General features: G+C 44.7%; 1 protein-coding gene across 1 annotated transcript in view; it reads right to left on the bottom strand.

Moving 5' to 3' along the window:
* The window catches only part of ABCC2 (ATP binding cassette subfamily C member 2), an 83513-nt gene that overhangs the window by 10270 nt on the left and 51936 nt on the right, over positions 1–21307 (bottom strand). Inside the window, exons 17-29 of the mRNA XM_070780630.1 lie at positions 19843–20019; positions 18097–18264; positions 15881–16061; positions 11840–11960; positions 11445–11580; positions 10375–10594; positions 10068–10222; positions 7769–7924; positions 6197–6396; positions 4328–4454; positions 2649–2750; positions 1968–2111; positions 991–1149 (exon numbers count right to left, since the gene is read on the bottom strand). Coding sequence (XP_070636731.1) covers positions 991–1149; positions 1968–2111; positions 2649–2750; positions 4328–4454; positions 6197–6396; positions 7769–7924; positions 10068–10222; positions 10375–10594; positions 11445–11580; positions 11840–11960; positions 15881–16061; positions 18097–18264; positions 19843–20019 — 2046 coding nt within the window. The remainder of the gene's footprint in view (positions 1–990; positions 1150–1967; positions 2112–2648; positions 2751–4327; positions 4455–6196; positions 6397–7768; positions 7925–10067; positions 10223–10374; positions 10595–11444; positions 11581–11839; positions 11961–15880; positions 16062–18096; positions 18265–19842; positions 20020–21307) is intronic.

Raw genomic sequence — 21307 nt, 5'->3', positions numbered from 1 at the left:
GGGGAGTCCTTGGGGGATATCACTGGTGGTCCACTGGCTAAGACTACGATCCCAATGCAGGGAGGCCTGGGTTTGATTCCTGGTCAGGGAACTAGATCCCCCATGCTGCAACGAAGATCGAAGATCAAAAATCTTGAGTACTGCAGCTAAGACCTGGTACAGCCGAATAAATAAAATATTTTTTGAAAATTAGTGGGGTCCTTGGTTTTGTTTTCATTCTAAAATTCATTTATAGATCTCCAAGTTTGCCTCAGCATCTCTTAAAAAGATGAGAGAAATATCCCACCCCTTCCACACACAGACTGAAAACTCATGGTGTGAATGAAGGTGGAGGGAATCAGGGCATGCACAGGAAAGGGTAGTGCAGTCACAAGAAAAGAATTTCTTGTGCTCTTGAAGAGGCTGCAGAAAAGTGTAAAAAGGGAGCAAACACCAGACCAGCCGAAGTCACCCCCAGACTTGGCTGCAGCGAGCAGAGGCAGACAGGTTCTGATGAGGACCACACACCCAGAGCCTCCAGGGCATTCTTGTTTGGAGGGGTCCAGAGAGCAAAGCTGCTGGGAAGACTTTCTTGCTGATACACTAACTGTTCCACTTACTGGCAAAAAATTGCTGCAGATTCCCTCCCCTCTCTTGTAACCACATCAGATGCAGAGAATAAAGCTTAATGGTTTCAAGCTTCAGTGGCAAAACTGCTAATGCTGATTGCAAAGGCCCTGCGAACCCTGATGGGCTACAGATAATCATCTGCTCCCCTTGACTTCTGTTGTGATGCTGCCACCTACTGTTTAGATACTGAGTCACACAAGCATATTGCCCCCAAATGCAAAACTTCTTTTTGTTAAGTTCTGGAAGCAGTGTATTTTAGGGAACTAGCTTAGGTATCCCAGGCAGACGACAGAAATGACACTGCTAAGTGAACATACATCGAGAAGATGGTGCAATGTTTCCTGTGGAACCAGCTGCAGGTGAGCACGTCCTAGAGTTTACCTGAGGGATGATGGTCAGTTTCTCTCGGAGGTCGTGGAGCCCAATGGAAGCAATGTCTACCCCATCAATGGTGATCTGGCCTCCTGCGGCCTCTAGGATTCTGAAGAGGCAGTTTGTCAGGGACGATTTCCCAGCTCCTGTCCGGCCCACCACGCCAATCTGTAAATACAGTTTTTTGCATGTTAGTTCATTGTGTAATTCTTGGGGACAACAATTTAGCCTGGGGCATTCATACTCACAAGTGGAAAAGACAGTGATTAGCTACTGCATCTCTTAAGATGTTAGACTGATTGTGGTTTTGGTGGGGAAAAAAAAAAGTGCCTAGATGTCAGAAAAGGATGGCCTTCCCACCCTACCCCCTGACTTGTAGCTGGCTGACGGCTGCATTGACTACTGGAAATGTACACATTTGTTATAATTATTACTGGAAATTAATCGATTTTTAAGAATCTTGTTTAGACGTGAGGAGAAGGGAAGGACTGCGCCTGCCATCAGGTCTGAGAACGTGGACCTAAGCACATTACAGACCTAAGCACTGTTGCCCAGACAATTTTTTGGCCCTGTATCAGACCCCAAGTCCTCAGAGAACAAGAACACCATACTTTGCACACCAGAAGGAGAACCAGCCCACTCTCTCTGCAGGGACAACCTCCACACAGGCGTTCCACCAGTTCCTTCCCCAGGTCTGTGCTTCCTGACTTCCCCTCTGTAAGCCTTGAAGCTTATAGGAAATAAGCCCATCTGCCACAGGAGGAGAGGATGCCAGTTGGGAGGCAAGGGAGGGCTGAGCAAGAAAGCCCTTAGGAGCTTAGTAAGTCTGTTTGATCCTGTGTGGATATCCTGCCCTCTAGTGGTGGTACTGTGTCCCTACACCTCAAGGCATTGGAAGTGTTCCCACCCTCTCACTTCAACTGAATGAAGAAATGGTTTTCTATGTCCACAAGGACTCACTCAGGCCTTTCTTCAGCTCCACCTACCTTCTCCGTGCTCTTAATGTCACAGGTGATCCCTTTCAGTACCAGATCCAGCTCAGGTCGATACCGTACTTGGTAATTGCTAAACTGGATCTCCCCTTTGCTGGGCCAACCTTCTGGAGGTCTCTTATCAGTCACCCATGGTGCCTGGCCAGGAGACAGGAGGAGAAGTGCTTTACGTGGTGACAACTCACTCAACAATCCCCCCCTAGGATTCATGTCACAGAACAGAGTAAGTAGCAGTGTCCCAGCCACTTTTGAGCATCTGCTTTGAACAGACTGAACTAGACTGGTTCTTCCAGCCATTTCCTTCTTCAGGGCACCTTCCCGACCCATGGATCTAACCCAGGTCTCCCACATTGCAGGCAGATTCTTTACCATCTGAGCCACCAGGACGGCTGAGAAGGTTTATACCTTATTCAATTAAAGAAACCCTAGGCTACGAGGTTGCTCTGAAAATTAAGCCACCATTTAACTTGATGCAATCCCAAGATGTGACTTCTCCCAAACAATTACCTATTCTAGGTTTAAAAAAATTAGGTCCTTTCTGTCTGAGCGAGGGAAACTTCCAGAGAACCTTTATGACCCTGTGTGAAATCTCTAGATAGATGCATTCTCAACGCATCAGCTTTTTTTTTTTTTTTTTTTTGGCCTTGTTCCTGGGTTCCTCTGATTCCTCCTTACCTCGTTTTCCACATTTATGTACTCGGTTATTCGCTCAACAGCCACAATGTTGGTCTCTATTTCTGACGTCATCCTCACTAGCCAGTTCAGGGTTTGTGTGATCTACAGAGAAACCAGAAGATGATCATCTGAGGCTTAAACCAACCCAACTAGTCAAACCACAAATTCAATCTAGTGCCTCCTCGGTACCTAGCACTAAGAAGGGCTCTACAAGACAGCAAGGAGGAGGATAAGAGACAATCCACACCTCCTTGGAGGAGGAAATGAGGCCAGTGCATTGAATGGTGGGAGGACCATTGAGTGCTCAACTCTGTGGCGCTCACAGGAAAGACACCAGGGGCTTGGAGTGGCCTGGCACCAGAACTGAGGCTAGATAGGCTGGCTGTTAGTGCAGTGGTACTCAAACTTGGCTCTCCCACCTATAAGTCATTAGTTTAGGGGTAGCATTCCAATGAGGGAAGCATAAGGAAAGACATGGGGTAGGAACAGGCCTTCTAAAAGCTGCTGCCTTTCTCTGCTGTCAATTAACAACAGCTCGATTGAGAAGCCAACCGTCAAGGTGGGACATCCACATGGACCCGTGTCCTCTGTTACCCCAGTAAACTCAAGTGCCTTCCTGCCATTACAGAGATAAATCCAACCAACAGGGAGACGGCTGTCATGACCTGGGCCAGAGTCCAGGGCATCTGTGGGTCACTCAGAGGCAAGCTTCTCAGATGCAGTCTTCCTACAGGCAAAAACACAGGCCTGGCACATACTCTCAGGAATCTTTGTTGAGCACATGGTAGGTAGAGACAGGAAAGCTCAGGAGGCTGGGGACTAAGGGCAACCACTTGGTGTCGGCTGGACCATATGAACTGTTGATATCTGAACGATGTTCTTTGGTTCAGTCTAATAGTTCTCCAACTCTTTGCCCTGTCTGTTCTAGGTTAATAAGCCTAGAACTGAGGGGATGAAAGGGCAGTGGCACAAGGAACCCGGTGATTCTGGTGAATGACAGAGTCCTCTTCCACCATGATCACCTTTGGGTCTTATGGACTCCAACTGAAAACAGCGCCATGTAGACCCTGCTGGTGGTTATGCAGACCCCCAAAATATTAGTTCAGAAAGTTTCCACAAAAGATGGCCCGATGACTCATTAAATGAGTATTATTTATTAAACTTTCACTGTGGTGCCAGTCTCTGTCTTAGGCGGTAAGAAATAATGTCTGATATTTATATCCCTTAGTCAAGTGGGGGATGCATTATATAGTTCTATTAGACTCTCTCTCCTTCATTAAAGTGAACTCCAATTATTCTGTGATTTAACAAAATAAACGTAGAAGTTACTGTTCAAAAGACTTTCTGGTTACTGCTATATTATAAAAGAAATAGTTATTTTTTCTTTCGACTATAATCAAGAGGCAAAGAGATGGGAAACTATTAGATTGAATCACGTGAGATTGCTTTCTTAACTCCCCAGGGCAACAAAATATATATCATTTCCCAGATGACACCGGCACCTACTTAGAAAGGTTAAGGAGCATGTCCATGGGTTACACAATTAGTAAGAGATAGAGACAGGGTTTGAACCTCAGTCTCTCCTGGTCTATCTGGATCTAAAAAGGAATCCAGAGCGTGGACTCTGGATGCATTTAAGAATAATGCATTAATTCAACCAAACTCCCAACCAGACTCACATTAAGTGCGTTGGACAGAACAAAGCCCACAGTGTCCCCACTTAGGTTATTTCTATAAATAACCATCATCAAGGATGCAAAGAAGACGATCAGGTTCCCAATCAGCTCCAGACGAACCGCAAGCCACCTGGAGGGCAACAGAACCAGAGAAAGAGGTGTCACTGAGAGGTGTCAGCTTCCTTACCTTACCCAGCAAGTGCGGGGTTCCCAGAGCATTCTGAGAGGGCTTGAGTTGGTAGGACTGTCTTCTTAGGAGGTGCCTCAGTTTAACTATGACATGTTTTCCTAAAGTCTTTTAAATTTTGGATTTTGGAAAATAAATTGCATTTTTAAAGATACTGGAAGAGTTTGCTAAACTAAGGGAATCCTATATTTCAGTGCCTCCCAAACTTGCCAAATCGTAAGAATCATTTGGTGGCAATTGTTAAAAATATACAGATTTGTGCCAAAAATTCATGGACTCTTCCCCAGGAGATTCAGGGAATGACTTTTAGGAATCTGCATTTAAAAAAATGTTCCAAATGTGTTCTTTTGATTAGGCAAGGTAAACAATGGCATAAAGAATTCATATGTAAGGTTAGAAAGAAGTCACCACAGGGAAGTTCAATGTACCCTGTCTGATTTCATGATTTTAAAAAGATGGAGAAAAAATAGGAGGTGGAGAGAAGTTAGGTAAGAACTGATAACAGAGAGATATGTTGGGCTTTGTAGAGAACTGAATAGTATATAGATTGATGCAATTTATAAAAACTGACTTTCCCAGTAAAATGTGCTTTCCCAAATTTGTACAAATAATTCTAGCACACCTACAAATAAATATGATACATATTTTACAAGGGGCATCCAACAGAAAAATGGCTCTTTCCTTCTTGGAAATTATCTAAGATATAAAAGATCTTTACAATCAAATTTCTGACCTCTTCACATTCCAAATAATACTAAGCATCATTAGCCTGCCCTTCACAGTGCAAGACAGTGTAGAAACCACTCAAGGGCTTTCATTTCCTGAAAAAGATCTTCCTCCTCCAAGGACACGCCAAGGTCTAATGAAGCTGGAGGAACCAAGACTGCACAGCCTTTTTGCATTTACCTCACAGGATTTGAGTTTTTCATTTCTGTCATTACTGATTTTACCCAAAATTTTGCAGCTCTCCTCCCTCCAACTTCTGCTTCTTTCCCACCTCCAATAACTGTCCTGCCTATGGACAACCACACATCCACTCAGGGAAGCAAACAGAATGTCTGGTTCACCCAGCACTTGGACAGAATCTGTGTTACAAAATGCTGAGCAGTGTCATGTAACTTCCTCCATAAGCCCATGAGATAGGTTGTGATCCAGCCATTGTAAAAAAAAAAAAATAATAATAATAATAATGAGATTTTCCTGAGGGGTCAAGACAATTCCCCTAGCTCGGGAAGTAGCAGAGCAGATACAGGGACCAGTCTGACTCTGAAGCTTATGCTTTCTCCTCTCTTCTCACATGATAGGCGTGTTTGCTGCTGCTGCTGCGTCTCTTCAGTCGTGTCTGACTCTATGCGACCTCATAGACGGCAGCCAACCAGGCTTCCCGTCCCTGGGATTCTCCAGGCAAGAACACTGGAGTGGGTTGCCATTTCCAAAGTGAAAAGTGAAAGTGAAGTCACTCAGTCGTGTCCGACTCTAGCGACCCCATGGACTGCAGCCTACCAGGCTCTTCCATTCATGGGATTTTCTAGGCAAAAGTACTGGAGTAGGGTGCCATTGCCTTCTCCGTGTTTAGCCAGAGTGAATTTCACATTTTGGGCCACGCCTACCCTCCCACAGCTAATGTCAAATGCGCAGAACTCCAAAGTACACATATCTGGGTGAATATCTGGGGGCAGTCTCACCTGTTGGAGGTAATCCAAGAAAAGACACATTTCTGGTTGGTGTCAATCGCTGTCTCACTTTGCTTTAGAAATCGCTGCTGGTGCTCAAAGGCGCGGATAACAGACAAGCCTGACACAGTCTCACTGAAGTGAGAGTATATTGGGGACCTGGTGACAGAGTCCAGTCGTCTCAACTGGCGGGAAGTAGCCACATAAAATATCTGGACCCAAAAAAGTGAAGAATCTGTCACAGATCACATCACATATGCTGTTACCTCTTCCCTCGTGGCCGTGACCAACATTCATTACTCTGAGGCCAGAGCCAACATCTGAACAAGAGGCAGCTCTGATCTGGTCTCTCACTAGGGGAGAGATGAGAGAGGCTCAGAGGAAGAGGACAATGCGAGGATCTGGGGTTGGTGGGGAACAGGGGAGCATGAAAGCAAGACACTCTGCCACAGCCCTAGAGGCTGGAGTATTCCAAGGAATTTTGTCAGCCTAATCCATATGCTCCCAAGAATCTGCACATATTTCTTTTTTGCACATATTTCTAAATGACAGTAGTGATAAAAATGGTCTTTTTTTTTTTTTTAGAAAAATGGTCTCTAAAGGGATAAATGCAGCTGTGGAACAAGGGGTTCGGAAAGGAGAGATGGGCAATAAATGGCTTAAGAAAGGTATGCTGATGCATGCATGCTAAGATGCTTCAGTCATGTCTGACTCTTTGTGACCCCATGGACTGTAGCCTGCCAGGCTCCTCTGTCCATGGAATTCTCCAGGCAAGAATACTGGAGTGGGTAGCCATTCCCTTCTCCAGGGGATCCAACCCCCCTGGGTCTCCTGCATTGTAGGTGAATTCTTTACTGTCTGAGCCACCAGGGAAGCCCAGAGGATTTGTTGAAATAAGGGAAGAGCTAGGCATGCGAGAGTCAGAATTCAAAATGTTATACATGGAAGTTTCCTCAAATATCCTGCCTCTTATTTGTTGATTTGTTACTAACAGAGATGACAATGTACCTGAGGAACTCAACACACAGCCCAGCAGTGTAAACTTACCACAGCCACAAGGCTGCCCTTCGCTGAAGGGCTTCAGGATTGGTTTCTCAAGGTGATCAATTTATCCCAAAGGTAGCTGCTGGGACAAGAATTCTCTCTACAGCTTCCTTCTCCTCATTCCTTCCCCTTATTGCAGGCATGGAGCCCTTTCTACTTGCTCTAGTTTTTCTTGAGGCTTGGCTATCAAACGACTTTTGCCCTCAAGACCACACTGGAATTGAGCCTGAATACCCCCCCACCCACCCACCTCCCCGCCACAGACACCCCAGTGAAAGGAGAACTGCCCTGAAGTGAAGAGACTGGGCTCCTGCTGAGGCACATCTCCAAGTAGATCAACCTAAGCCAACCAAGGAAGCGGCCTTAGCACACCTCTTCTGGAAGCCACCGACAACCTCACCATTGTGAAGACGGTATGTTAATATCTGACTCAATGACAAAGATGCTCGAGGGGTGGGGAGTGACTAGCCATAAACCCAAGAGAAGAACTTAAGCATTTAATGAGGAGAAGAAGGGAAACCTAGCCATTTCCAAACCTACCTGAACAGACACATAAATGATGCCAAGAGGAATGATGACGACGACGAAGATGGGAGTGGCCAGGCAGATCATGACCAGCGTGCTGATGATGCCCAGGAAGCACAAGACCCAGCTGCGTAAAGACATGGGGAGGGTGTCATCCACTGTGGAGATATCCTAGGGACACAGGAGGAGAGATGGTGTGCTCATGAATGCCTGAGACATTTGACACCTTCTCAGTTGCGGTAGGGAATTTGCTTAGTCACATCAGAATGCAAGTAACTGTCCAGGGTTGAGAGAAAAAAAGAAACCCTCACCATTAGTTCTGTGAAGATTTCTTTTGACCCTCAACTGGTATAAATTCTCCATCCTTCCTTCCTCCCCTACTTTCATCTCCTCTTAAGGGCTCAGCCATCTGCTCCAGAGGACCCAGAATCTAATTCTCCTTTATGGTCTGAGCCACCTCCCTCACAAAACTCACTATACAATTAATGATAGTTTCCTTTTTCCCATATTCCAAATAAATAATGATATATATTATTATATATAATATCTATTTTATATTTACAAAATGTATATATAATTTATTATACATGTTTAACATATATAATATGTATTATTATACCTATATACATATTATATATATAAATAATTATATGTGTATATACATAATTAATCTTCTGAAAAAGAAAACACAGATATTGAGTTACTTAGGCAACAGTCATATTTTGCTAACTGTTTTTGCATGAAGAAGGAAACCATCATTAATTGTATGCTGAGTTTTGTGGTGGAGGTGACTCAGACCATAAAGGAGAGTTAGATCCCAAGTCCTCTGGACCCGATGGCTGAGCCTTTAAGAAGAGATGGAGGTAGGGGAGGAAAAAAGGAAGGAGAATCTATGCCAGTTAATGGTCAAAAGTAATCTGCACAGAACTGATAGTGAGAACTTCTTTTTTTCTCTCAACCCTGGACACAGTTATGAGGAGGGCATGGAAACCAACTCCAGTATTCTTGCCTGGAGAATCCCCATGGACAGAGAAGCATGATGGGCTACAGTCCATAGGGCCACAAAGCGTCAGACACGACTGAAGTGTATGAGCATGCATAATACATATATACATTACAACACTGGAAAAGAGTGTGCAATCTTTGCAAAATTCCTGTGAGAAATCTCCCCATCCAAAATGATGTCCTTTTTAAGGCTCTATGAGAGAGCAGAAAGCCGATGTAAACTGTCTCCAATGACATCATGCCCACCATTTTTATTGCAGAGGAAGGTGACAAGCGGGGGCCAGCCCACTTTTGAAGCAGTCACCATGTCCCCAAAACCTGGCTGTAGGCTGGGAGCTAGACTTTGTGTGTCTGCTACAAGACCAAACACATAAGGGCTCAGAGTTGCTAAGACATTATTAAAAATGTGCACCTTCCTCTACAAACAGAAGTCTGAAAACTCTCTTGGTGATAATTGAATATTACTCTGAATTGTCTGGTTTCCTCTGTTCCTGAAATTTCCGTCTCATATTCATTAAGAAGCAATGAGTTCAGTCTGGTGCATGGTAGAGAGCCATCTATGACCTTTGCATCTATTGAGCATCTCAATCCCCGGGACAGTCCTTGGCTCATAGAAGGTACCCAGTAAATGTTGAATGAACAAATGCTAAGGGTTCTAGAATCTGCAGCCGATGGAGACAGTGTTCCAGAACTCCATTCAAATCACAAGATTCCATAATCCAGACCTCGTTTACTTATTTGTAAAGCATCAAAGATGGGAGTTTCAGGACTGGAAGTAGCGACCAAGCAAAGGGTTTCCCCGCAGTCACAACCATGACTCCGCTTTCACCTGTGTTTTTCCCTCTGCAGAGTAATCCTTCACATCCCGCTGCCAGCACCACCGGCCCACCCCGGCCCCCATCTCTCTGGCTAACTTCTACCACTTAAATTTCACCTTTTCTCACCTTTCCCACCCTCGGTCATCCAGACGCAGCCGGTACCTCTTTTCCCGTCACTCTTTCACACTCCCAGAAGGCCACTGTGCGCATTGTTGTTCCTGGCTTCCCCGCACTCTATCAACATCCTTTATTTCCTTGGCCGTCTTCCTCACTCATTGGTGCCCTACTTACAGGGCCACAGTGGTTCATCCCTGTATCCCCAGGACCCTTCGTACCACACACAAGGTTATTCTGGAAACATCTGCATGCTAAGTGGGACCAAAGAACTGGAACTGCCCAGTGTTGTCTAGGGGAAAATGAGAATTCTTTCCCTGTCAGAAACAGAAAGATCCTCAGCCATAAATGCGTCTTACAGCCCTTGAGATACTTACACCAGCAAACCTGTTCACTATCCGACCTATGGGTGTTGTGTCAAAAAAACTCATGGGTGCTCGAAGGATATTGTTCAGCAGTTGCTTGTGAAGGATGTTTGATGCATGGTTGCAACCATAGACACTCCAGATATTCGCTATGAACACAAAGAGACCTAGAAATGGAAGCAGTGTAGTCAGCACCGTGCACAGGGAGCCCGGGAGACTTGCGCCAGCGACACAATGGCAAATGCTTTCCCGAGTCGAGGCAAAGTAAGTGGACCCGGTAGACTGTCGCAGGGACAGCTGCTGTAGCCATCACACATACCTTGTGCGACTCCCAGAGCTCCATAGACGCCAACTCTCAGGTCCCTCTGAGAGGATGGATAGTTGGTGCCATTGTATATTTTAGAGTCACTGGTCCAAGCACTGAGCCAGAGGTTTGATCCAATAAAAGCCACATAATAGATCACAAACCCCAAGAGGATGAAGACTATCGAGCACCATCCTATTGCTTGTAGGTATTTCAGGTAGATGGAGAACTTCACCTGCAAAGCCCCCACTCAGTGTTAGTAGAATTCCTACTGGCATTTTGGGTTTCCCTGCTGGCTCAGATGGTAAAGAATCTGTCTGCAATACAGGAGACCCGGATTCAACCCTGGGTTGGGAAGATCCCTTGAAGAATGGAATGGCAACCCACTCCGGGATTCTTGCCTGGATAATCTCCTGGACAGAGGAGCCTGGCAGGCTACAGACAATGAGGTCGCAAAGAGTTGGACACAACTGAGCAACTAACACACACCATTGACTTTTGGTGAGGAATTACCAGAATATCAATCATGGGGGAATGCAGTGCTTTGGAAAAGTGGATAGCAGGTAGCAAAATTTGGTAAGGGATCACATTTCTATATGGGCAAGATAATAATCAATGCTGAAATACAATGCAGGGTGAATAACCATCAGATTATTAATGAACTTCTAGATGAAATTAAGAGGAACAGATATAAAAACAGTGGGACAGATAAGGCTATACCACAGACCTTGCTTTATTAATGTTTAAGACCTTAAATTTAAGAGCTTGGTCTTAAGTTTTATTAATATGAACTGTGTGCTATGAGCTTGATAGATTGGTATTCTCTGGCTCCCAGAATTGCATCTCATTTTTGTTGCTTTCACTACGTGAAGTGTGGTATGAAGATATTCACAGGACATGTGTCATTCTTCATGGAAATACGATTTGATAAAGCGCCTAGAGCCTCTGCTAACATTTCAATGATAAATTTAAAGACGGGCAGAGCACATAAGGCATATTCCTCTATAGATAATGTATTCAAAGCATCAAACTTAAAAAGCCTTCTATCGCCTCTAATGGATGGTACTTTTTACTGTGGCATTCACCTTTCCAGTTTGTACAAATTCCTTCTTAATGAGCTTTTGTCCTCTCACTGGCTCTTCCTCTTCCTTCAGGATGTTCGCATTCCGAATTTTCAAGGAGTCTTTTAAGGACTTCAGATGCCTGCTACTGGACCGAGATCTGAAAGATTGAGAGGGGAAGTTTTCCTTCCAAGCGTCTTCTTGGAGGCAGGTATCACAGTTGCTCTGTGCGTATCACAGTGCACTTCAGAGCATATAATCACAGGGGAAACGCACGGCCCCACCCTACTCCCCATGCTCAGAAGCAAAAGGAGAGCTGGCAGCATCCATGTGGACACTCAGGGAAAAAAAAAGAGAAAGAGAATGAGCAAGGGGAACTATGGAAGTAATGGGGGCTGCCAGCTGAACAGATGACCAACCTGCGGCTCAGCGTTCGGTGAAGATCGTTCTCTCTTTTCATGGACAAGGAGGCCACGTCCTCTGGGATTTCCTCCACACTGGGCACCAGCCCACAGTCATCATCTTCACTGTCCTCATTGACTAAGAGACACATCAAAGGTTAGGGAGAGAGCTGCACAGAGCTGCCACAGCCCCATGAACAAGGAGAGAAGTCTTTTCTGATCTTGTTGGCCTTGACAAGAGATCTCAGACGTACATATAGGTTGGAATCTTTTAACTACATAAATACTATTTATTAGGGCATCTCTTTGAGAAATACCAGAATAAAGGAAAGATGAGTTAATATTTCACTGGAAGAGAAAAGGCAAAATGGAGAATATTTCCAGAAACTTCTAAGTTCCTTTGGAGCAGGAAAGAGCTTTTAAGGATTATAGGAGACAAACAGTAGAGTCATAATCCCCAGAACTGACTAAAAAGGTGAGTGCAAATTTAAAATGTTCTGCTTGAAATTCAAATAATTTAAAGCATTTTTAAAAAGCATACCCTGAAAAGGTAAAACAGCTTGGGCTGTGAAAATAGTAATGACCTCCAGAAATTGAGACTTCTGTAAAAGCAATGAGCATAATGGCCAGAAATTATCAAAACCACATTTTCCATAACTTTGAAGTTAACCAAAGGCTTGCAAAAATCCAAGGAACATTTATTTAAGAAAAAAGGCTAAATCTCAGAAAGAAGAGTAAGCTTTGTAATAGTTTAATTTACTGTATTTCCATTGCCCTCTCCTTAGATCTGCTGTAGTCTAGAAAACCAACAGCAAACCAATTACAATTATTGTAACCTCGCAGCTACTGGAGGGAACAGTGTGGGTTCAGAACACGCCCAAAACCTCATTGCTGGACAACTTTCATTATTGACCACTCTAGCAGTCCTCTGGAAAACCCCATTCACAGGGCTTGTCTTTACTGGGCCTTGGAGTTGGCTCTAATAAACAACAATGAGTTGTTGTTTAACATCTCAGCTGCCTGTGTCAGTGATAACAGTTGGGGCAAATAAGAAACCGACCAAGAACTTAACAAAAATCTGGGGAATAAGATATTCATAGGAGTTTTGATCTCTTCAATATATTCCTAGCAATCAAGTATGTTGTACATATGTGTAGGGTTGCACACCTACCCGAGAAAGACTTGAGAATGTCTTATTCCCTTAACTCTGGCTTAACTTCAGACTCTGGGCAAGCAGGCAACAAAGACTGACACGGAACTGTAAATTGCCTGCTGGCTTGTTAAAAAGACAGGCCCCACCCCTCATTCCCACAGAGCCTCTCAGCAAAGGCTGAGTGACGTATTGGTTGCAGGCACTTAAGGAAACCTCTGACCTCTTGGTCATTATCTGACCACTAAGCCAACCAAGCAGGAACGTCAATGACCACATGAAATAAAAAATATAGACTTAACAGAATTAGTTTGGGAAACCAAACATTAGGAGGAACAACAACAACAAGCCCTGGTGGAGGAAGGAGAGGAGAGAGCTTGTATTTCCAGAATTGTTAAACTAATTAAAATGATCAGTTTTCAGCAAAAAGTGAGACATACAAGGAAGCAGGAAAGTATGGGGTTGTACACAGGAGAAAAAAAAGATGGTCAACAGAAACTGTATTCAAGGAAGCACAGGTGCTGGACTTACTGACAAAGATTTTAAATCAGCTATGATAAATATGCTCAAAAAACAACAGGAAACCACGTCTCAAGATCTAAAGAAGTGAAAAGAAAGTGTTGGTCACTCAGTCATGTCCGACTCTTTGTGACCCCATGGATTGTAGCCCACCAGGCTTCTCTGTCCATGGAATTCTCCAGGCAAGAATACTGGAGTGGGTTGCCATTTCCTTCTCCAGGGAATTGTCCCCACCCAGGGATTGGATCTGGGTCTCTAAAGGAACGTTCTCACCAAATAGAGAACATCTCTATTAGGCCCACTGGGATGGGCCCCTAATCCAACACGTCTGATGTCCTTGTGAAAAGGGGAAGTGTGGACACAAATGCACATAAGAGATAAAACCATGTGAAGACGAAGGCAGAGGGGGATGTTGTGTATCTATAGCCGAGAATGCCAAAGACTGCCAGCAAACCACAGAAACTCGGAGAAAAACCTGGAGTAGATCCTTCCCTGTTGCCTTCAGAAGGAACAAATCCTGTTGACACCTTGATTTTGACTTCTCACCTCTACAACAGTGAGTGACAGTACATTTCTGTTGTGTAAGACACCAAATTTGTAGTGTTTTGTTACAATAGCTAATTAGGAAACACTTAGCCAACACTGCCCTCTTGCCCTTTCCTTTCTTCTACCGTCTGGGGTCTGTACCTTGAGCCCTGGAAACCACACAATAGCCTGCCAGGCACTGCGGCTTACACAACTTCTCAGAAATGGCCCATCAGCGTGTCCCAAAATGAGGGTTTGCAAACTCTCTCTGTACACAAAAGACAGGATTTTTCAAAGGGGCCATCTACCCATGGGGGTTTAGATAAACAGAACTCAGATCCAGGCAAATCAGAAGAAAAAAGTTGAGAATTAAAATGAGAAACCTGTGCAGGTTGTGGTGATGTGGTTGACTGAGCAGTAACTCAGGGGGATCCAGCATCAGACCCTGCCCTTTGCTGGAGACCAGTTCCCAGGCAGGTGCTTTTTGTTTTCTCCAGGCCAATCCCCGGAGCACATAAAGGCTGATGGAAAGCTCTGACCCCGTCCTTCCTGCTGGTCTCCCTGCCCAACTTTCCTGGGCTGGCTCCCAGTCCCCGTAGCCCGCACCATCCTAAGGTCACCTAAGGCACCAAAGGTCAGTCTTTGTTTCTGACCACTCTTTGTTTCTTGCCAGTGTTTGTAGACTTTTCTGGTTTAGGCTTTTCTTTCCGACTCTTGTGGTTTAAAACTATCACATATTTCTGACCTCAAGGCTTGAATGTGCTCCCACTTCCAGGCTCTGAAGTTTCTGCCTCTTCTGATTGACTCTTAGAATGCCCTTGCAGATCTTACTTTTTCAGTCCTGACCTCCTGTTGGTAATTGCCACCTGAAGCAGATACCCAGAACCATGCCTGGGATGACTGCTGGCAGGTTCTTGGGAGGGACCTCAGAGACCAGGGCTCCATTACTGCCTGGAACTAACCCGTGACCCCAGCGGTCCTGTATTAGGTAGGGCCATTCCTGTGGTGTACTGCGAGACTACGCACCTGCCATGACTCTGTTCTGGTTTGAAGCACCCAGTGGTGTTTGGTATGTTAGTCAAATCCTTTGTTAGGGCTTAGCAGTGATTGAGCAGTTCACTATTAATACCAGGTATTACAAAGCTGTCCAGGAAGTGATTTAATGAGTTTGGATAGGTAGGGTGGAATATGTGAACCAGGGCATTCCCTAAAAGGGGTCACTCCTGCCCCTGGTGTCTCTCCCACAAGAGCTAATCACCCCATACCTCCAGTTATCTTCTAACTGAACTGAAAGTCACTCAGCCATGTCCGACTCTTTGCAGCCCCATGGACTATATACAGTCCATGGAATTCTCCAGGCCAGAATACTGAAATGGGTAGCCTTTCCTTTCTCCAGGGGATCTTCCCAACCCAGGGATTGAACCCAGGTCTCCCGCATTGCGGACGGATTCTTTACTAGCTGAGCCACAAGGGAAGCCCAAGAATACTGGAGTGGGTAGCCTATCCCTTCTCCAAGGGATCTTCCTGACCCAGGAATCAAACTGCGGTCTCCTGCATTGAAGGCAGATTCTTTACCAACCAAACTACCAGGGAAGCCCTATCTTCTAAAGAGTAACCTATGACTGCATGTCAGAGGCCAGATGAGCCGGATGGGCCCCTATTTTGGCTCACATAAAAAATGTCTGTGTTTGTGTTTCTTTACAGAGACACAAAACACAGAAAGAACAGATATTGGATCTCTGGCTAATTCACCTCCACATTTAGTTCACTGAGTGCTGAGCAGGTCAGCAGGCAAATAGTGGTAGTTTTCTACTCCCGTCCCTTCCACATCCGAGTTCTATCCTGTCCCAATCCTCTTCACATACCTGTGGCCTCATCTTCAGGACCAGTCTGTTTCACAAATGTCTTCAGATTCTTAGCAAACAATCCTTTATTGGCCAGCAGAGTGCTGTAGGATCCCTTTTCCATGATGGTGCCATTCCCCACAACCACAATCTCATCCACTTGGGGAAGAAAGTGAATGCTGTGTGTCACCAAGATTCGAGTCTGTAAAAATAACAGTAAGTTGTGCTGACGATCCTGTGACCACCTTCTTTAGCTTACTCTTGAAAAGGAAAAACAGAGTCACTGTGGGGCTTTGCTTCCAAATGTGGCCCTGACCACTTGACCTCTTTATTTTACTTCCTCTTTACTTCCCAGCATCTCATCCTAAAATCTGACCCTGTGTGTACAATGAGACTGTCATCATGAATATATTCAGTTATTTTTCTGTAGTGACAATGAGGTTTGCCCTGCACACATTTCCCTCCAGCTTTCTGGGCAGCCAAGAGTTAGGCTTAGGGATGTCACTTGAGATCAAGGGCTATCAATACAACTGAGGCACACAAAATTAACTGCCCTCTCACTAACCAGCAAACCACTGATCCAACAAGAACTGCCCAGATTATTTTAGCACGTTAGAAACATTACAGGGCAGGGAGCTTTGGCCCAGGACCTCCCCGATGTGGAGGACTTGGCACTCCTCGTATTGTTGTCTATTTATGGATCACACTGACTCCTGACACAGGGATTCCACTCAAAGAAAGATGAACACTTGCAGATGAGTAATGAGGCTCACATAGGGTCATGGTATTGAGATGAGCCTCTGGAGCAATATCCCAAGCCCACTGCCTCTGCTTTCTACAGACAGCCCCACAGACACTAGGTCACTCGTATCATGAAGATGCAGGAGATGCCCATCTTTGAGTCTCAGCTCAAAGCCAACCCTTTTGGTAGCCTTTCCTGAGTCCCCAGGCAAGAACTGGGTATTTCTCCAATGTTTCCTCTGTAGTTTGTATGTTGTTGGGGTTTAGCTGCTAAGTCATGTCTGACTCTTTTGCAACCCCATGAACTGTAACCCGCCAGGCTCTTCTGTTCCTGGGATTTCCCAGGCAAGAATACTGGAGTGTGTTGCCATTTCCTTCTCCAGGGGCATCTTCCCAACCCAGGAATCAAACTTGAGTCTCCTGCTTTGCAGGCTGATTCTTTACCACTGAGCCACCTGGGAAACCCACCAGACAGTAGTTTGTATAGATTGCCATTAAAAATAATCCTTGTGTTATAATATTATGGCTTGCTTTTTGATATGTCTGCCAGTTAGATAAGTCACTTGAGAGCAGAGATGAGAACTTTTCATCTGCTTGCCCAGTCTTTGCAATGAACCAGGCCCAGAGTGGGTATTCAGTTCAAGAATGAATGCAGCCAATTGTCTTTAAGGACAGAAACCAAGACCAAAAATAGGAGGGAAAGTGAGTTCCTGTTGACTCACTGATCCGAGAGAGAGGCAAAAGGCCTCAGAGGGACAGCCGCCCTACCAGCCTGAGTGGACGCATTCAAAAAAATCTTGAAGGGAACAAGCCAAACACAAGATAGAGTGCTGCCAGCCCGCACTCTACACTTGCTGCTGGAGGGAGTACTTGTGCAGAATTCCTATGCTCTCCCAGTACCTTCATGTTCTCACCAACCCAGAAGCTCTCGGAACCTCCTTATTCAAGCGATTTTATAATCCAGCCTCTTGCCCATCTTTCTCTCTCCAGAGGCTGGTGTTTGGGGCTGAAAATTCCAGCCCTCCCATCACTTGTCTCCCATCACAAGTGGACTCATGTCCACATGAGTTTGAACAAGCTCCAGAAGATGGTGAAGGACAGGGAAGTCTGGCATGCTGTAATCCATGGGATTGCAGAGTTGGACACAATTTAGCAACTGAACAACAAGTTCTATGCCAGGAACTAGTGACAAAACCAAATATATTTCTTCTTATATAACAGATCTCTAAGGACTTTTTAATCATAATTAATCACCCTTAATTAATAAGAGGCTCAGTGTTGGAGCCAGAGAATAAGGCTCAAATTACCCAGTTCTCACATAAGCTATGACCACTAGATGGGAGACCTCACTAGGCCATTTCCTGCAAGACCAGCATGATATTATCTCCTCAGCAGCCCAGGAGGGCAGGGAAATAAGGAAATCTGCTTTAGGACCCAGCAGTCCTAGGAGATGTGTGCCCTTCTTCATGTCTTCATTACTTTAAATAAGTTCTCACCTTGCCCTTCAATAGGCCATTGGGACCCAAGACCTTGTTGAAAATATGTTTTCCCACATGGGCATCCACAGCTGACAGAGGGTCATCCAGAATATAGATATCTGAATTTTGATAGGTAGCTCTGGCCAGGCTGATCCGCTGCTTCTGACCCCCACTGAGATTTATACCCTGAGGAAGAAAAGAATTTCTATTAAGTACTGAAACTGAGTCCCCCTAAAACTGAGTTCTTCTACTGAATTTATGATAAACATCTCTATCCAAAACTTTATTCCCATTCTTGGCTCGTACCTGTTCCCCTCAAGTTAAGGAACATAAAAGGGAGGATTGAAACAAAGCAGGACCCTGCAGGGCAACCTCCTGGGTACAAAAGCTCCTCTGTGTCTCCTGTTTCTTATTTGTAGGAAAAAAAAAAAGTGTTAGTCTCCCTGACCTACCTGAGTTCCAAGCAGTTACTAATTAGGGAAGCGAGGGAATGTGGAAACAAAGGAAAAGCAGTCAAGAAACAATAGTTCAGCTATAAAACAGAGCCCCAGCTCCTCCTTAAGGGGTATATATAACAATCCACATATCTCTAAATTGTTCTGCAGAAACAAAAATTCTCATGCAGTTGGAGGATGATAACTGCTGGCTGACCGTAAGCACTTAGACCTGAAACCGGTTGGAACCAGAAGGTTGGTGATTAAGAGTCCTGAAATAGCACCCTGTCACTTTACCACCAACCAGTCAGAAGAAAGTCTACAAGCTGCAACCCTCACCCCAGACGTTGCCTTTAAAAACCCTCTCCTGAAAGCCACTGAGGAGTTCCAGTCTTTCGAGCATTAGCTGCCCGTTCTCCTTGCTTGGCCCTGCAATAAACTGTACTTTCCTGTACCACAACTCAGTGTCAGTAGGCTGGCTTTGTTGCCAGACTTGTGTTCAGTAACACAAGTTCATTAAATATCCTTGATTCAAATAAATGACTTTAAACCTAATAATTAAATGTGTGCCCAGGTTACCATTTTATATCATAGTACTTATTTTGTTGTTGTTTTTGTTTCCTGCCCCAGGAGAATGTAGAGCTATATCACGGTGGGTTTCCTGTTTGTTTGTGGATATAACTCCAGCACTTAAAATAGTATCTGACACATAGTAGGTACTCAAGAAATGTATGCTGAATTAAAAAACAAAATCACTCTAGAGCTGTATCTGTAGCATCCCAACCTCAAGACCTTTCCCCAAAAGGCTGCTATATTTATTTTTAATAATGGGGAAAGAGGATAAAAACATCCTAAATAAATAGTAATCAGGGACTTGTAAACCAATTATACTATATTCATATAATATGAAACGGCCATTAAAAATTAACTTTTAAGAAAAGCATTTAATAATGTATTAGGTTTCTATGTGTTCACTGCAGATTATTAGAACCCTACTCTGGCCCACATTAGTGTACAGAATTAGAGTTCAGACAGCTCCCCCCGTCTGCCTCTGGCCCTCCACCAGAGGTCTACCTCGGGTTAGCCGCTGGTTAGTTAACCAGGTCCTAGGTTCATTATCTTTCCTTTAGATTACACAACTCTTATATTTGCTTTCAGGTACAAAATTTTAAATTTAAATATTTGCACAACATATTGTGCAAACTCAAGTTTTCTGATGTTTGTTCCAGGCTTGACTACCTAAATTGATCAACTACTTTACTGCCATGGACTTCTTCACCATCCTCGCTCTTTTCCTTCACCCTTCAGGATCCCCTGGTGTCCCAAGTACCTTCTCTCCAATCTCAGCCATGTCTCCTCCAGGCAGCACTTCCAAGTCAGGGAGGAGGGCACAGGCCTCCAGAACTTGCTGGTATTTCTTTTCATCCAACTCTGATCCAAAAAGGATGTTTTCTTTTATGGTGCCATTCTGGATCCAGGACTGCTGCGGGACATACGCTACAGAGCCCTGGATGGGAAGGATTAGACCACATGACTGCTCTGTACCTCTGGAAATGCAGGGTTGAAGGAGGGGGTGGTGGAGGTCGAAGGAACAAACGGAACGTAACTTTGGAAAAATGTCAGGCTGACTGGACAATTGATCTTTATAAAGGTACATGTATTTATTGCACCAACTAGGGAGAAAAATTCAATATCCCATGCATCATTTAAAGTCTCCTTTTTGGACTATCACTCTCTAGCCATAATCTGAAAGCTGAAGGATGAACGCACATGCCGCTTCTAGAACAGGGTTTTAGACCCTGGTGAGTTTACTAGGACCAACAGAGGGCCAGCACTGATAGGGGAAACCAGATAGATGACACCTTAGAAAGCAAGAACTCAGAGATGGAGATTTGGGCACCAGGCTGATGCATGAATCTGATCATGTCAAAAGAAAGATCGAGGGTAAATGCCCTCGGGTTTGAGGACAAACTTGGATATGAATTAGCAGGAAAAAGCACCCTGAAAGGAGTTAGGAGACAGAGGTAAATCTGTAGAGTCTGATTTGCTATGCTGCATGTTTATTTAATGTAAACTATCTCATTCAATTCAGTTCAGTTCAGTCGCTCAGTCGTGTCCAACTCTGCGACCCCATGAATCGCAGCACGCCAGGCCTCCCTGTCCATCACCAACTCCCAGAATTCACCCAAACTCATGTGCATCAAGTCGGGATGCCATCCAGCCATCTCATCCTCTGTCATCCCCTTCTCCTTCTGCCCCCAACCCCTCCCAGCATCAGAGTCTTTTCCAATGAGTCAACTCTTCGCATGAGGTAGCCAAAGTATTGGAGTTTCAGCCTCAGCATCAGTCCTTCCAATGAACACCCAGGACAGATCTCCTTTAGGATGGACTGGTTGCATCTCCTCACAGTCCAAGGGACTCACAAGAGTCTTCTCCAACACCACAGTTCAAAAGCATCAATTTTTTGGCGCTGAGCTTTCTTCACAGTCCAACTCTCATATCCATACATGACCACTGGAAAAACCACAGCCTTGACTGGACGGACCTTTGTTGGCAAAGTAATGTCTCTGCTTTTGAATATGCTATCTAGGTTGGTCATAACTTTCCTTCTAAGGAGTAAGTGTCCTTTAATTTCATGGCTGCAATCACCATCTGCAGTGATTTTGAGCCCCGCAAAATTAAGTCTGACACTGTTTCCACGGTTTCCCATCTATTTCCCATGAAGTGATGGAACAGATGCCATGATCTTAGTTTTCTGAATGTTGAGCTTTAAGCCAACTTTTTCACTCTCCTCT

This window comes from Bos indicus, chromosome 26 (assembly GCF_029378745.1).
Source record: "Bos indicus isolate NIAB-ARS_2022 breed Sahiwal x Tharparkar chromosome 26, NIAB-ARS_B.indTharparkar_mat_pri_1.0, whole genome shotgun sequence".
In the NCBI taxonomy this organism is placed as follows: domain Eukaryota; kingdom Metazoa; phylum Chordata; class Mammalia; order Artiodactyla; family Bovidae; genus Bos; species Bos indicus.
The sequence above is the reverse complement of the archived record's forward strand: the minus strand, read 5'-3'. Positions and strand labels throughout refer to the sequence as shown.